A 16,957-nucleotide genomic window follows, 5' to 3' on the forward strand; every position below is an offset into this window, starting at 1 on the left:
ACTCTGGAGCAGGTTTTCATCAAGGATCTCTCTGTACTTTGCTCCATTCATTTTTCCCTCGATCCTGAGTAGTCTCCCAGTTCCTGCCGCTGAAAAACATCCCCACAGCATGATGCTGCCACTGCCATGCTTCACCGTAGGTATGGTATTGGCCAGGTGATGAGCGGTGCCTGGTTTCCTCCAGACGTGACGCTTGGCATTCAGGCCAAAGAGTTCAATCATCAGACCAATCAATTTAATTTACCACTGGTGGACTCCAATCAAATTGTAGAAACATCTCAAGGATAATCAATGGAAACAGGATGAACCTTAGCTCAATTTTGAGTGTCGGAGCAAAGAGTCTGAATACTTATGTAAATATGATATTTCAGTTATTTATTTTTAATTACTTTGCAAAAAGTTCTAAACACCTGTTTTCACTGCTTCATTCTGGGGTATTGTGTGTAGATTGATGATTTAAAAAAAGAATTTAATCCATTTTAAAATAAGGCTGTAACGTAACAAAATGTGGAAAAATGAAGGGGTCTGAATACTTTCTGAATGCACTGCATCTCTAAAGTCTAAAGGTATAGGGGCAGGTGTTACAAGTGCTGTTGCAGGGGAAAGTGTACACTTACTGTATTACCGAATATTGAAAGGCTTGAATAGAGTGGATGTGGAGAGGTTGTTTCCATTAGTGCGAGAGTCTAGGACTAGAGGTCATAGCCTCAGAATTAAAGAATGTTCCTATGAGAAGGGATTTCTTTAGACAGAGGGTGGTGAATCTGTGGAATTCTTTGACACAGAAGGCTGTGGAGACCAATGGATATTTTTAAGACAGAGCTAGATAGATTCTTGATTAGTACGGGTGTCAGAGGTTATCGGGAGAAGGCAGGAGAATGGGGTTAGGATGGAGAGATAGATCAGCCATGATTGAACGGTGGAATAGACTTGGCCGAATGGCCTAATTCTGCTCCTGTAACTTATGACCTTATGACCTTAAAAGCCACTCAGGAGCTGGGTTTTACAATTTGGAATGTGAGTCTTTCAAAACAGACAGCTTTTGCTGCTGCTTTTGAAAGGTTGCAGGTTTGACTTGCAAGCCAGTAAACCAACTGCTGGCTAATCGAGAATCCTTTGTAGTTGCTGGTGTCTCTTTTACCTGCAATCTCCTTTAGAGTGCAATTTGTCAAATTTATGTTTTCTTATTTCCTCTCTTGGTGATAATGACACGCTATAATGACAGCGTTCTGTGTTTCAGCAGTCACTGGAAAGATTAGCGAAGAGCAATTGGATTTGACTGAATCTTGTAAATTATTTCTTGTGTGATTTTCCAAACCAATTGCTGCATTGAGAAGGTCTCTGATTAGTTATCAGAAATTCTGAATTATAATCAAACAATTGTACAGTTCTGAAAGGTGCAATGAAATTATAAGCTTGAGGTACCGTTTTATTAATCTTTGAATTATAAATATTGATATACTGAATAGAGGTACTCTGAACGCTGGGATCATTCTCATAGCAGTCAGTTCATAAATATTGTACATTGTTGAAGCCCTAATAGACAAGTGTTAAATGTGAATTTTACCCAGTCTCAAAAATTAATTAACTTTATTAACTTTCTTCATATTTCTTTAATGGCTTTGCGTGTTGGTACTTTCTATGAAGCCAAGATAGAATAAAAGTGACTGACTTCAATTTCATTTGAAATTGGAATATTTTTAATTTGCAGAGAGCAATGGGGAGAAAAAAAAGCTTTTATTTTTCTATTTGCTTAGAAGCCAGTGATGTGTGAGAGTTTAATTTTCTGGTCAATGCATAAATATGTTTCAACAATAGACAAGTTCTACGGTAATGGTATTCCGTACCTCGTAGAAAAGCTTTTGACATTTTTTTTAAATAAACCGGCATGATGAAAGTGTAATTTTTTGAATTTATAACCACTTTATAAAGTCAGTGTAACTTATGATGTAACTCATTTCACTACTTCCAAAAATTAAAAAAATGATTATAAATCATATTGGGCCCCATAAACACAGCAATAAAAGCAACCTCATTCTCAAATTTTACTTTAAAAATAAATAAAAAATAAAATTTAAAAAAAAGCAAGTTGTCTAACACTAGAATCCCAGCTCAATTTTTGAGTTCAAGGTAGAGTCCCACGTCAATGTTACAACATTTCCATGCACCACTGCTGATAATCACATCCTATTCAGTTTTCTGGTATTGCAGTGGTGAAGAATGATGTGTGTGTGCCTCTTCCTTCATTTGTACTTCAAAAAGCAGTCATCTTATACCGACTGCTTTTATGTATGCAAATTCAAGAAGAATGCAAATCTGTATGTCTCAATATCAGGATATAAAAATGAGGATTACACCTTAAGGGCCTGTCCCACTTGGGCGACCTAATCCGCGAGTTCTGGCGAGTTTGCCCTCGTCTCATACTCGCAGCATGGTCGACACAAGGTCGTAGGAGGTCTTCGTAACTCTCCTTCATGCTCGAGAGTGGTCTCCGCGTACTCAAGGTCTCAGCTAGGTCGCGGCGTTTTTTTCAATATGTTAAAAAATGCCCGCGAGTAAAAAAAGGTCGCCATGGAAAAAATCAATCCTTTTTTTACTCGTAGGTTTAGTCATAGTAGGTCGTAGTAGGTCGGTATGTTAGTCGTAGGTAATCGAAGGTAGTCAAAGGTAGTCGTAGATAGTCTTCATCATAGTCAAAGGGAGGTCGAAGGAGATGGAAGGAGATGGAAGGAGGTTGTCTTCACTCTCCACTATTCGGTGTCCAATTCTCCTGAAGTTAGTCGTAACTAGTCTTCAACATAGTCGAAGGAGGTCGAAGGAGGTCTTCTACATAGTCAAAGGAGGTCTTCAACATGTCATTTTTTCAAACTCATCTAAACTCGCCAATTAGGTCGCCCAAGTGGGACAGCCCCTTAAGTGTGGAAGGAAGGAACTGCAGATGCTGGTTTACACCGAAGATAGACACAAAATGCTGGAGTAACTCAGTGGGACAGGCAGCTTCTCTGGAGAGAAGGAATGGGTGACGTTTCGGGTCGAGACCCTTTTTCAGTGTTTTTGTGCAGATTGACAGATTCTTGATTAGTAAGGGTGTCGGGGGTTATGGGGAGAAGGCAGGAGAATTGGGCTGAGAGGGGAAGATAGATCGACCATCATCGACTGGCAGAGTGGATTTGATAGGCCGAATGGTTTAATTCTGCTCCTATAACTTATGAACGTATGATTAAAGCTGCATAAACACCAAGCACGAATGATGAAAAATTGGTGGCTCAACACTCTCCCTCTGACTTCATTCTATTGTGGGATAAACCTTTGCAGCAGAGTGCAACACACTGGTGCTTTTAAACAAATGGCCATTAACTTCTGAGTAGGAATGCTGTATTAAGTTGGATCCTTGCAATCAGCACTTAGGAGACATGCATCTCATTACTGTGGGTTAGTTCTGAAAGCACTACATATGTAAAAGGTCATGGTCTAATTAAGAAGTAACTTTAAGCCTATGCTTATGAAAACAATTCTTGATTTTCATCGAGGCACGTGAATGACATTTAAGTACCTACTCTGCAATACTGTTGATCTGGTAATTTGAAATGAGATGTTGGAATGGTATGGACAAGTATGGGATTAAAAAAAAAAATGCTTGTATTTCACAGAGATGGCATGATTGTGCGAATTCTGTACTGCATTGGTCAGCGAATGTGTTATACATTTCCATTAGAATCACAGAGCTATACAGCATGGAAATAGTCCCTTTAGCTCACTCGAGTTGCCTAACCAAGCTAGTCCCATATCCTTCCAAACCTGTCTTGTCCATGTATCTGCACAAGTGCCTTTTAAATGTTGTAATTGTACTCGTCTCGTACTTCCAGCGGGAAAGTTAAAACAAAACAAAGGACGTAGCTTTAATGTAACTGCTTGAAGTAACAGGGCCAACGTAAAGGAAAAAATAAAGAATGCATTGTTAATATATGTTTGGGTATCTCCTCACAGAATAGGAGACCATCCAACTCATGCCTATGCTGATGCTCAGAGCAATCCATCATTTCCATGGCCCTACTTATTCCTCTGCAACCTATTATGGTGCATATCCATTAATGTCCCCCTGATTCTCTTTCCCTCCCCCCCCCCCCCCCCCACATCTACACCAGGGCTATTGTAGAGTGGAATAGTCAATCACTGAGCACATCTTTAGTACATGGGAGGAAACTAAAGCACCCTGCGGAAACCCATGATGACAGGTGTGCAGGGACTACACTGGCCAAACGTTGGAGACTCAACAACTATCAGAAAGGGAGTTGGCGAAAGTAATTGTGACTTTGTCATTTTCTGGGCTCTGGGAAAGTACAGGAGAGTAGAACAGGCGTGTCGTAAGAGGGTGAACTGGGATATTGCCTCCAGCTCCTTAAAGTTTGGCTGCAGGAGGTGCCCCCGGGAAACAAAGATGGCCGGCCAAGGAGAGCGACGTAGGTTCGCGGGAACTGCTCCAGTACATCAAGCGCACGGGCCGACCGGACTTTAGACTTTGAATATTGGCGGCAAAAATGGCGGCGCCTGCATGTGTAATATGTGGAAAAAGAATTTCACTGTGCAGCTGCATACATGACAAATAAAGTATTATTGAACTAATCAGATAGCTCTCTCAAAGACCTGGTTTATTATACATTGGACCAAATGCTCTTATTATTATTCCAACTACCTATATTTGTTTAATAATGTAACTCTTTCTTTTTATTTGCTGCTTACCTGTACAGGAAGTAGAGGTTTGTACTACGTTTACATTGAATGCTCTTTGATTTTTTTTTAATCATTTTTTTATGATTGTGTGCTAACTTTTTATTTCTTGATGAGCAAGCAGAAGGATGATGTTGTAAAGACTTAAGTACTGCTTGTAAAGTTAAAAAATATGCAATTATTTTTTGTAACCCTTTAATAATTATACTTGTAATATATACTCCCCGTGCAATTGATGCTGTAACATTCAATCATTTTAGTTGTGCAGTAAAGATTTTTCTCATATGAAGTGCATGTTTAAGAATTATTATATATTAAGCTACAATTATAATTATACCGTCAGCTCTTTTTGTTCTTATGTTGGAACAAAGTGTTTAATCCGATTTTGGTGTATGTGGACAAAAAGAGCTCTCGCAATTTTGTTCACCAGCTGCTAATCCCCTCATGACATTTTGGAAAATAGGAAAAGGTTACGGCTATGGATTCCTAAGCTCTTGAGTTAGTGCAGAGGAGAGTCGTCACATCAGCCTGTTGGCAACTTGACAATGGGTAGCCGCTTCCCTTTGAAATCTGCACTGAGGTAATAGCAGCACCCTTTCACCTGTGGTGTGAATTATAGATTACCTAATTTCGATAGTAATCAGAAGTCGGATGAGCACGATTTTTGATCCTGGAAAAATGTAGCATGTATACATTTATCTCATGCACAACTTAAAGTACGGGTATCTACCGCAGTCGCTGCCTCAAAGAGGCTGCCAGCATCATCAAGGACCCACACCATCCTGGCCACTCACTCATCTCCCCGCTGCCCTCAGGTAGAAGGTACAGGAGCCTGAAATCTGCAACATCCAGGCTCAGGAATAGCCGCTTCCCCACAGCCATCAGACTATTAAACTCAACATACAAAATTCTGAACATTAATAGCCCATTGCACATTATCTGTTTATTTATTGAAGGTACACAAAAATGCTGGAGAAACTCAGCAGGTGCAGCAGCATCTATGGAGCGAAGGAGATAGGCAACGTTTTGGGCCGAAACGTTGCCTATCTCCTTCGCTCCATAGATGCTGCTGCACCCGCTGAGTTTCTCCAGCATTTTTGTGTACCTTCGATTTTCCAGCACCTGCAGTTCCTTCTTAAACAATCTGTTTATTTATTTATGTGTGTATACATATATTCAATGGTAAATGGACACACTGATCTGTATTTATGCCTATTATATTCTGTTGTGCTGAAGCAAAGCAAAAATTTCATTGTCCTATCTGGGACACATGACAATAAACTCTCTTGAATCTTGAATCTTGGGTATGGTTGACCACCTTTTAGTGTGGGATCACAGTACTGAGGAGGGAAGACAGAAAATTCTAACATGGCACATTAAATCCTAGGTAAATTATGAATGTCTCAATCATTTGAAAAAAATTGAGATTATGATTCTCCTTGGTGCACAAATTGTGTGTCATTTGACGTGTAGGTAGGAACTGCGGATGCTGGTTTACACCAAAGATAGACACAAAATGTTGGACTAACTCAGCGGGTCTGACAGCATCTCTGGAGAAAGGAATAGGTGATGTTTCGGGTCGAGACTCTTCTTGAGACTGAGAGTCAGGGGAGAGTGAAACTAGAGATGAAAAGGTATAGAATGAATCAGAGCCGGCATTTTATGCTGCCTCCTCAGGCTCTCTTTATTGTAGACAAGCTCCACAAATACTCCCAGTTCAACAGCCCACATTCTAATCACAGAAAAGCCATAACAGGAAAACCACAACTTTCAGATCCGCAAAGGTGCACTTCAGCAAGTCAAAATATCATATTTTTCTGTCTACCGCTTTATGTTCTATTGTTTGGATCACAGATTGAGAACTGCATTCAGCTGTTAGTATTTTAATAGCTCAAACTTCATATTGTAGTGGGAGGAGAGGTGGGGTCGGGACAAAGTCTGGAAAATATTTTATAAATATTTTTCTTTAAGAAATAGTTATCCTGATTTGCCATCTGACAGTCTCTTATTTCATGCAAAGCAGATCATAGGTTGTTTTTTTTTAAGTCAGTGCTGGACTAACTCAGCAGGTCAAGCAGCATATCTGGCGAATATGGATAGGCAATGTTTTGGGTCAGGACCCTCCTTCAGACTGATTGAGGTAGGGGGAGAAAGCTGCAACACAAAGATATTGCTGGCCCTTCATTGTCATTGGAACTTTCTAACCAACAGTATCTTCAGCAAAACAAGTGCCACTGACGAAGAACGTGGCTCACCACCTCTTTCTCAAGGGCAGTTGTGGATTGGACTTGTTGGTGATATCCAGATTCAGGAAAAAAATAATGAATTCAAAATTATTCATTTGTATTTTTTCATAGAGTTGGAAGATATCTAAGTTAATGCCATTTTCCTGACTTTAGTCACTATCTCTCTAAATCTTTCCGAACCATTTATCTGCCCAAATGTTTTTACCCGCTTCTACCAGCTCCTCTGGCAGCTTGATCCATATACTTGCCACACTCTGCAGGTTCATCTACCACTCACATCCCCTTTTAAAATTTCAACCTAAAACCAGTGTCCTCTAGTTTTAGTGTTCCCTACTCTGGAGATAAAAGACTGTGAGTCTCTACCTTATCTGTGCCCCTCATAATTTTAGAAACCTTTAGAAGATCACCTGCCGAGCTCCACGGAAATCCGTGCTTGCTCATCCAATCTCTCCCACTAACTCAAACCCTCCAATCCAGACAACATCCATGTAAAGTTGGAGGAAGGAACTGCAGATGCTGGTTTAAACCAGTCGACACAAAATGCTGGAGTAACTCAGCGGGCGGGACAGGCAGCATTTCTGGAGAGAAGGAATGGGTGATGTTTCGGGTCGAGCCTTCTTCAGACTGAGCCAGGGGAGAGGGAGATGTAAGGTGTGAAAATGAGACAAAGGGGGTGGGGATCAAGGCCAATGTAGAATAGACCATTGCGTTTAAGAAGGAACTGCAGATGCTGGAAAATCAAAGGGACACAGAAATGCTGGAGAAACTCAGCGGGTGCAGCAGCATCTATGGAGCAAAGGAAATAGGTAACGTTTCGGGCCGAAACCCTTCCACCAGAAGTCTGAAGAAGGGTTTCGGCCCGAAACGTTGCCTATTTCCTTAGCTGGGAGAAGTTAACAACAAAGCAAATGGAGATAAAATGTAAACGATGACAGTCAGACAAGTCAGAGGACTGGGAAGGGGGTGGGATGAAGAGAGAGGGAAGGCAAGGGTTACTTGAAGTTGGAGAAGTCAATATTTATGCCGCTGCCCAAACGAAAGTAAATCTTTCCTGCAAACTTTCTTGCTTAACTTTCAACTGCCTCTTGCAGTTCCTAGAATGAGCCTTCGATAGCCCAACAACAGGACTGGATCTCGTGCAATGTAAATGGCATCAAGGGGTTGGAGATTAGGGGAAGAGAGGAGGGGAAGGGGAGAACAAACCCCATCAAAAAGCAGCTGAAAGAATTTCATTTTGAAGTCCTCTAGATCAGTGGTTCCCAACCTTTTTTTGTTCATGGCCCCCTTGGGCTCTTTAATTTTTCTGTGGCCCCCCCTGACATTATTAGCAGAAAGAAAGTGGACCCCTTCATTGAACCTGTGGCCCCCTAAATCCACAAATTTTTCTGTGGCCCCCCTGAAATTTGCCATGGCCCCAGGTTGGGAATCACTGCTCTAGATTGTACTTCATTCTTGTCCTTTTTTGTCATTTATTTCTGGATATTTAAAGATACTAATGTAACAAACAAATGTCGTCTTCTTATTTTAGGATGATTATTTCAGAAGCTGGAATCCTAGCAAGCCGTTTGATCAAGGTACGATATCTTTGACATAAAGCTATTGTATGCGTTATCCACCGCCAAGTTATTTTGTTAAGCAACTTTTGAAGCAACACTGCGTTGCATTAAAGGTCAGACTGGTTCCTCCTTTGCTATCAGGAGAATTGTCTTTATCAACTTCTGACACAGGAGAAATGTTTTCAAATGTTGAACTTTTTTTCACATTAAATAATGTAAGAGAAATTCGTATTACCTATACAAATATACTTTCAACATTTTTTAATTTCTTCTGTGGGATAAAATTGAAGCTTGGTTAAGTTTTGTGTCAATATTCAAGACCTCCCTAACTTTGTATGCATAATGAAATTGATGTCAGTAATTATGAATCCTCTCGCCATTTTATACACACTGAGGGTATAATATTGAGAAACTGAATCCTGAAACCTCTGAGGTTGTTTTGTACATTTCCAAGTTGACTTGTATCGTTTTGTATTTGAGATTTACATTGGTGCAGTTGTGAATGTATAAAGAAGGAAAAGTAAAATACAGCGTGGAAGCAGGCCCTTCTGCCCACTGAGCCCGCTCCCCACCAGCAATCCCCGCACACTTACACTATCCTACATACACACACTCGCACGCACACACACACACACACACACACACACACACACACACACACACACACACTCACACACTGCAAACCTGTACATCTTTGGAGTGTGGGAGGAAACTGGATATCTCGGAGAAAACCCACGCAGGACACGGGGAGAACGTACAGGCGGCACCCATAGTCAGGATCGAACCCGGGTCTCTGGCGCTGTAAGGCGGCAACTCTACTGCTGCGTCACCATGCAACCCAAAATTCATAAGCAAATTTACAGCAGGTGTTTTTATTGATTTTATTTCAATTGCAAGTATTGATTAAATGTTGAACATTGAGAATATACTTGGAAGTCTTACTGAAGTCAAGAAAAATAATGGCATTTTAAATGGAGAAGTCCCAGTAATTTGATTCAGTTTTAATAATGTGATGTTTTTTCTCAGGTGGCTAGTATTTGGAAAAAGTACAATTGTAACCAAAGCCCAAATCATCTATTTAATGTTACTCACAATTGTAATTGTTTTGGTGCAGACCTCACCTTGTGTACCTTGACTTATTCAATCTTCTGGAAGCAATCAAGTTATTCTTTTATTGCTACTGGATTGTAATGTAAGCAAAGGTGACTGGTTCTGTTTGATGTTGGAACTCAGCATGTACATCTTTGTTCGTTTTACCTGGGTGGTAATTTACTGGAGCAGATATCTTCCTCTTCCAGAGAACCTGTCCCACTTGATATTCCATTCCAACCCAAAAAAAATCAATACATTTTGTAAATTGGATTGCCGTCACCAAATTGGATATCTTTTTGAAATACTAGGCACAGACTATCAGCTGTGAATTGTTGCAATCGCCTCTGCATACCTGGAAGTTGTAAAAATCAAGTACCACTCCAGAAAGTTTAGTTAGGTATATAGCAAGGAAACAGGCCCTTCGGCCCACTGAGTCCATGCTGACCGTCGACCTGTTCACACTAGTTCTATGTTATCCCAATTATGCATCCAGTCCCTATGCATTGGGATCAATATTACAGAGGCCAATTAACCTACAAACCCACACGTCTTTGAGATGTGGGAGGAAACTGGAGCTACTGGAGTAAACTCACGCGGTCACAAGGAGAACAAGCAAACTCCACACTGACAGCATCAGAGGTTAGAATTAAATCGGGATCTCTGACGCCACCCTTAAAGGTTTGAGACCAAGATCTAGGCAGGTGCCGAATATTGAAGGTACACAAAATTGCTGGGGAAACTCAGCGGGTGCAGCAGCATCTATGGAGCGAAGGAAATAGGCGACGTTTCGGGCCGAAACCCTTCTTCAGACTGATGGGGGGTGGGAGAAAGAAGGAAAAGGGGAGGAGGGGGAGGAGCCCGAGGGCGGGCGGATGGGAGGAGACAACTAGAGGGTTATGGAAGGGGAGGAGACAGCAAGGGCTAGCAAAATTGGGAGAATTCAATGTTAATGCCATAAGGACGCAAGGTCCCCAGACGGAATATGAGGTGCTGTTCCTCCAATTTCCGCTGTTGCTCACTCTGGCAATGGAGGAGACCCAGGGCAGAGAGGTCGGATTGGGAATGGGAGGGGGAGTTGAAGTGCTGAGCCACCGGGAGTTCAGGTAGGTTATTGCGGACTGACCGGAGGTGTTCGGCGAAACGATCGCCCAACCTACGCTTGGTCTCCCCGATGTAAATCAGCTGACATCTAGAGCAGCGGATGCAGTAGATGAGGTTGGAGGAGATACAGGTGAACCTTTGTCGCACCTGGAACGACTGCTTGGGTCCTTGAATGGAGTCGAGGGGGGAGGTGAAGGGACAGGTGTTGCATTTCTTGCGGTTGCAACGGAAAGTGCCCGGGGAGGGGGTGGTGCGGGAGGGAAGGGAAGAATTGACGAGGGAGTTGCGGAGGGAGCGGTCTTTGCGGAAGGCAGACATGGGGGGAGATGGGAAGATGTGGCGAGTGGTGGGGTCACGTTGGAGGTGGCGGAAATGGCGGAGGATTATGTGTTGTATTTGGCGGCTAGTGGGGTGAAAGGTGAGGACCAGAGGGACTCTGCCCTTGTTGCGAGTGCGGGGATGGGGAGAGAGAGCAGTGTTACGGGGTATGGATGAGACCCTGGTGTGAGCCTCATCTATGGTGGCGGAGGGGAATCCCCGTTCCCTGAGGTGCCGAATATTGTTCAGAGGAGCTGTTACACTGCTGCTGATTTTATCAGCCATTTCAGCTGAAGAAGAAGATTCATCCTTCACTCAGTGTAGTGACCTAGGAACTCCAGTGGGAGGCAGTAGCGGGGTAGTGTTGAAGGAAGGGATTATCCAGGTGTGATGGCAGGATGATCTTTATAGCCGTGAACATCACAAGGTCCACATTTCAGTTGCTCAGGGCGCTATAAGAAAAGCAGCGCAACACAAACCTGCAAAGTTTAGTCTAGGAATAATAAGTGGAAAGTGAGCATTGTGATGCATCAGCTACAGGCAGTAACCAGCAGAATCAACTGGCAATCTCACGTTTTTGTCCGTGACATTTAGCGATATTACCATTGCTCATTTCTCCAAAGCGACAGCCCGGATATCAGCATTGAGCAGAACATGACTACTGGGCATCCAATTACTTTGGTAGCATGAGCTTGTGTGAGGATGCATATGCCAGAGTGTCTACTCAACTTTGGCCCGAAGCCACATTTGCAAGACGTCACATCAAAGTTGCTGGAGTAGTTCTTAATGGTTGCTAAGGTTTAAACTCTCTCTACTTACCTCGGTAAGAGTACTTCTAAAGACACTGAAGAATACTTTGCCTCTTTCAGCATTAGGCACCTCTCTATTATCACCCTAATTAACCAAATGGAGTTTTTACTACAGTCAAACGGTCCTTGAGTATGCTGGAAACCTTTATCCAAACATTGCACAAATTGAACAAATGCAGCCAGTGGGGAACATTGAAACTCTGAGGTTTTTCCTCTAGTAAAAAGAAAACATAGATCTTTAAAATCCTGATCAAGAACGGTAGGTTATGTATTTATAGATTTGCAGTATTTATAAATGAATCCATACCAGAGAGGTTTGAATATAGCAGAGGCAAGATTCAGATTTTCACTGCAATTGTCTTTATTTTAGTTGTGCTGGGATTCTGAAACTCCTGCTATGCAGATTGGTTAATGCAGGTGGTATTAATTAATCCACTTAAAATGAGGCGTGAAGAAGAAGGTATTAAAAGGTAAATAAACATTCTGGGAAGCATTGCTTAGAGAACATGGGAGATCACGCTGAATGTAGAGAATAGTACCAAACAGAAATGCCAAGCATACTTGAATCTCACTCTAACGTCTATGTAACTCCACCTTGGGTTCCCTGTGCTTCTCATCATTTTCCAGAAAAAGTACAGAGCAAGGATTTTGTTCCCTATCAAGCAAAGTGAAATCCTTGAATAATTTAGACTTTTGAGATACAGCACGGAAATAGGCCCTCCAGTCCACCGAGTCCATGCCAGATAGAGTGGATGTGGAAAGGATGTTTCCATTGGTGGGAGAATCTAGGACCAGAGGTCATAGCCTCAGAATTAAAGGGCTTTCTTTTAGAAAGGAGATGAGGATAAGCTTCTTTAGTCCGAGGGTAGTTCATCTGTGGAACTCATTGCCACAGTGGACTGTGGAGGCCAAGTCAGTGGATATTTTTAAGGCAGAGATAGACACATTCTTGATTAGAGTGTCAGGAGTTATGGGGAGAAAGCAGGAAAATGGGATTAGGAGGCAGAGATTAGCCATGATTGAATGGCGGAGAGGACACAATGGGCTGAATGGCCTAATTCTACTCCTATTCCTTATGACCTTATAACTACACTGGATGTCAACCTTGATTTTTGAGCTCAAATGCCTGGAGTTTAGCTTCGAGCTGTAAATGCCTGATTCAGAGGCAAGAGTACAAAAGAGTGAATCACAGCTGACACCATTTATTGACGATTGGGCAATGAGAAATGGAATTAACGTACCCCACATATGCAAGTTCCAATAAATGACAATCATTGGAGTAGCACTACTTGAGAATAATTAGTCATTAACATGTTTTATCGATCATACATTAATTTCAGCCACTTGCAGTTGTGCCTATGTTTAGACCTGTTGGCAAACACTGTTTGAATGGTAGCTTTGTAAAAATAGATGCATATAAATCAATGATAATTGTAATTTATATTCTTTCATTCTGACAGAATGAAATAGAACGTCTCGATTGGGAGCATGGTTAGTAAACATTTGATTACAAAAAGTGCTCTCTTCCCACTGATGCAGAGAATAATTTAAAACAGAACCTTAATGATATATTCAAACTATTAAACAACCATAGCAAAGTTTACCGATCTTACTCATTTAGGAAATCAATAATGCATGAGGAGGCAGTATTTTAGTCAGCCAAAATGTCTTTTTAACTTAGACCAATTGCTCTCAAAACTGCATTAAAATGGTGTCTTAAATATTGTCCCACAGCATGTAATGGTGGACGTTGGTGCAGCGGTAGAGTTGCTGCCTTACAGCGCCAAAGACCCGTGTTCCATCCTGACTGCGGGTGTCGAACTGTATGGAGTTTGTACGTTCTCCCCTTGACCTGCATTGGTTTTCTTCAGGTGCTCCAATATCCCCCTTCACTCCAAGATGTGCAGGTCTGTAGGTTGATTGGCTTTGGTTAAAAGATAAATTGTCCCTAGTGTGTAGGATAGTGTTAGTGTGCGGGGATCGCTGGTTAGCGCAGTCTCTGTGGGCCAAAAAAACTCTTTCCATGCTGCATCTCGAAAATAAACTAAACATGCCATGTGATTTGTTTTTGTTTTTGTTTTTTAAGCAACATTGTGGGCAAGAGTTTATATTGCAAGGTACACAAAAATGCTGGAGAAACTCAGCGGGTGCAGCAGCATCTATGGAGCGAAGGAAATAGGCAACGTTTCGGGCCGAAACCCTTCTTCAGACTGATGGGGGGTGGCAGGGAGAAGAAAGGAAAAAGGAGGAGGAGGAGCCTGAGGGCTGAGGGATGGGAGGAGACAGCCCGAGGGCTGAGGAAGGGGAGGAGACAGCAAGGGCTAACAAAATTGGGAGCATTCAATGTTCAAATTGCAAGTTTTGTACTATAGCATTGATGATATTTTCAACTGATTACTGCTGTAATGATCTCACACTGCGGTTCCCTTTGTGGTAGTTCAGATCCTTGCAGTTTTCAGCATGTTACCCAACAGGTGCAATCTTTGCAGCCTATGCTTACAGGGCATGTCACAAAGCAATGTGTATTGCTACTGAACAAATCGATGGAAAAGTGTTCCCTGAAGGTCAACCTGACCTTGCAATGCTGCTGAAAAACAATTTCCATCTGCAACCTTTCCCCTGCGCAGGGTAACCATGGAGATCGTCCTGGGGTGCAGCCAGGTACTCCTGGCTGCCGTTTGTCAGGAAGGTGCATGTAAAAACACGAGTACATTTATAAAGGTTTGCACTTTGAGAAACCTCCAATGTGGACAAATGCTTTTGCCCACTCCAATTAACCAGATGGAACTCTGCCTGCTGCAGTAGTGTACAGGAAGAGGTTTTTTTTTTGTTGCTGTCCTTGAATATGACCCTCCTAAAGCAGCTGTAAGCACTGGTCCGTGAGATGAGATGGATATTGGCAGTGGCAACCTGGAATGACCCTGCAAGCTAGAAAATTAGATTGACTGGTGCCTTGGTGGCCCAGCGGTGGAGTTGCTGCCTTACAGCACCAGAGACCCGGGTTCAATCCTGATTACGGGTGCTGTCTGTACGGAGTTTGTTTGTTGTACTGCGTGGGTTTTCTCCTGGTGCTCCGGTCTCCTCCCACATTCCAAAGACGTACAGGTTTGTAGTTTAATTGGAAGCGGCAGGTAAGTGGATGGTTTGAGAGATGATGCACTCCTTCCACCGTGTGTGTTCCAGTGGCATCAAGGTTCTCAATAACATCTTGAAGACTCATCCTCCACTTTGACTGTTGGCGGATGAAAGGTTCTCAAGAATCAGGGTGCTGTGGCACTTCTTTTTTTTCGTCTCTCTGATGATTTGCTCCCATGATAGAACTTGGAATAGAGGGTCTGTTCTAGGAGCCTGTGTCAGCCGTGGGGACTACATTCAGTCGTGAGTGACTGGGCCTCAAAGTCGGGGATGTTGGCCTGCCCTTGGTTCACTTGTCGTTCCAATGAGTTTAGAAACCATTGTGGTGGCATTTGTCTGTTTGGGGATGATCAGCCATGATTACATTGAATGGCGGTGCTGGCTCAAAGGGCCGAATGGCCTACTCCTGCACCTATTGTCTATTGTCCACTGCCTTAACATAATCCACATCTCAGAAGGATAGAGACGAGCAGGAATCATAATGTCATACGTGATGGAGCAGAATTAGGCCATTCAACCCATCAGGTCTACTCCATCATTCAATCATGGTTGGTCTATCTCTCCCTCCTAACCCCATTCTCCTGCCTTTTCCCCATAGCCCTTGACACACGCACTAATCAAGAATCTATCCATCGCTGCCTTAAAAATATCCATTGACTTGGCCTTCACAGCTTCTATGGCGATGAATTCCACAGATTCACCACCCTCTGACTAATCTGACTCTGACTCTGATCATTGTTGTCCAGTAAGCTATGGGTTTTGTGCCAGCTCTTGATCTTCAAACACTCTTTTCTCAAGCAAACAATGGTTTTGCATTGGGCAATGATGCATTTCAATATAGACATCTGCTTGTGCAGATATTTTCTTTTTATTATTGATTATTCTTAAATATTTTATTATATGATAATCAGTATTTATAATAATTATTAATATATATATTGTGCAGTGCTATCCTGAGGTGAAGGGTAGTGCTCCACTTGTTTCAGGGTCTTGCGGTGCACTTTAATTATTATCATCAATAAAATATGAATAATTAATATAATTTTTAATAGATATTGTGCAGGCTTTTCTCATGGTAAAGGAAAATGCTCCACTTTTTTCATGATCTCATCATGAACTTTAATTGTTGGATGGCTTGGAGGAGCTAGGTTAATGGAGTACTTCAGTCTGTTGAACGTCGAGGAAAAAGACCCTGTTCTCGTATACTTCAGCAAGCAAATCAACAGTAGCTTAGGTCAGTTTGAGCGTTATCCCTTTTGCATGGCACCATGTAAAAGGAAGCAGAGATATTAAAAACTGGAGACACAAGGAACTGCAGATGCTGACTTGGACGAAAAGCACTTCCAGACCGTTGTGTCTTTTTTAAAATAAAAAAATTTGGTGTTCTAATAATAAAGAAGATCTATTGTTTTCAGGCTACAGAGATTAAATATCTCGCCGCAGACAAATGTTGATGTTGCGTAGCTGTTGACAACATTTGAGCAAGTTTAATGAAGTAGGAAAATTGCTTGGAAGAATGAAAATTCTGTCGCAAAATGAAAAGACGGTACTTCAAGTTAAATCATTTTTGTTAACAGTACAATGCTGGGGTTTATTTGGATTTGTGTGTATGAATTTCTAGTTTAGTTTATTGATACAGTGTGGAAACAGGCCCTTTTGCCCACCGAGTCCGCATCGACCAGCAATCATCCGTACACTAGTTCTATCCAAGCATTAGGGACAATTTACAAAAGCCAATTAACCTACAAATCTGCACATCATTGGAGTATGGGAGGAAACTAGCACAACCAGAGTAAACCCAAGCAGGCACAGGGAGAATGTACAAACTCCGTACAGATAACACCCATAGTCCGGATCGAACCTGGGTCTCTTATGCTGTCGGGCAGCAACTTTACCTCTATGTCACTGGGCCGCCCAATAGTCTATTGCATTTTACTAGAAGATGACAACATTTTAAGAAATAGACTAAACA

General features: G+C 42.1%; 1 protein-coding gene across 3 annotated transcripts in view; it reads left to right on the plus strand.

The window, feature by feature from the left end:
- Nucleotides 1-16,957, plus strand: part of spock1 (SPARC (osteonectin), cwcv and kazal like domains proteoglycan 1) — a 389,701-nt gene that overhangs the window by 131,616 nt on the left and 241,128 nt on the right. For 2 of the 3 annotated variants that reach the window (XM_033029374.1, XM_033029372.1), the window contains exons 3-4: nt 4,749-4,757; nt 8,503-8,548. In XM_033029374.1, the coding sequence (XP_032885265.1) occupies nt 4,749-4,757; nt 8,503-8,548 (55 nt within the window). The remainder of the gene's footprint in view (nt 1-4,748; nt 4,758-8,502; nt 8,549-16,957) is intronic. The other variant, XM_033029375.1, reaches the window with a different exon arrangement.

This window comes from Amblyraja radiata, chromosome 11, assembly GCF_010909765.2.
Source record: "Amblyraja radiata isolate CabotCenter1 chromosome 11, sAmbRad1.1.pri, whole genome shotgun sequence".
Taxonomy (NCBI): domain Eukaryota; kingdom Metazoa; phylum Chordata; class Chondrichthyes; order Rajiformes; family Rajidae; genus Amblyraja; species Amblyraja radiata.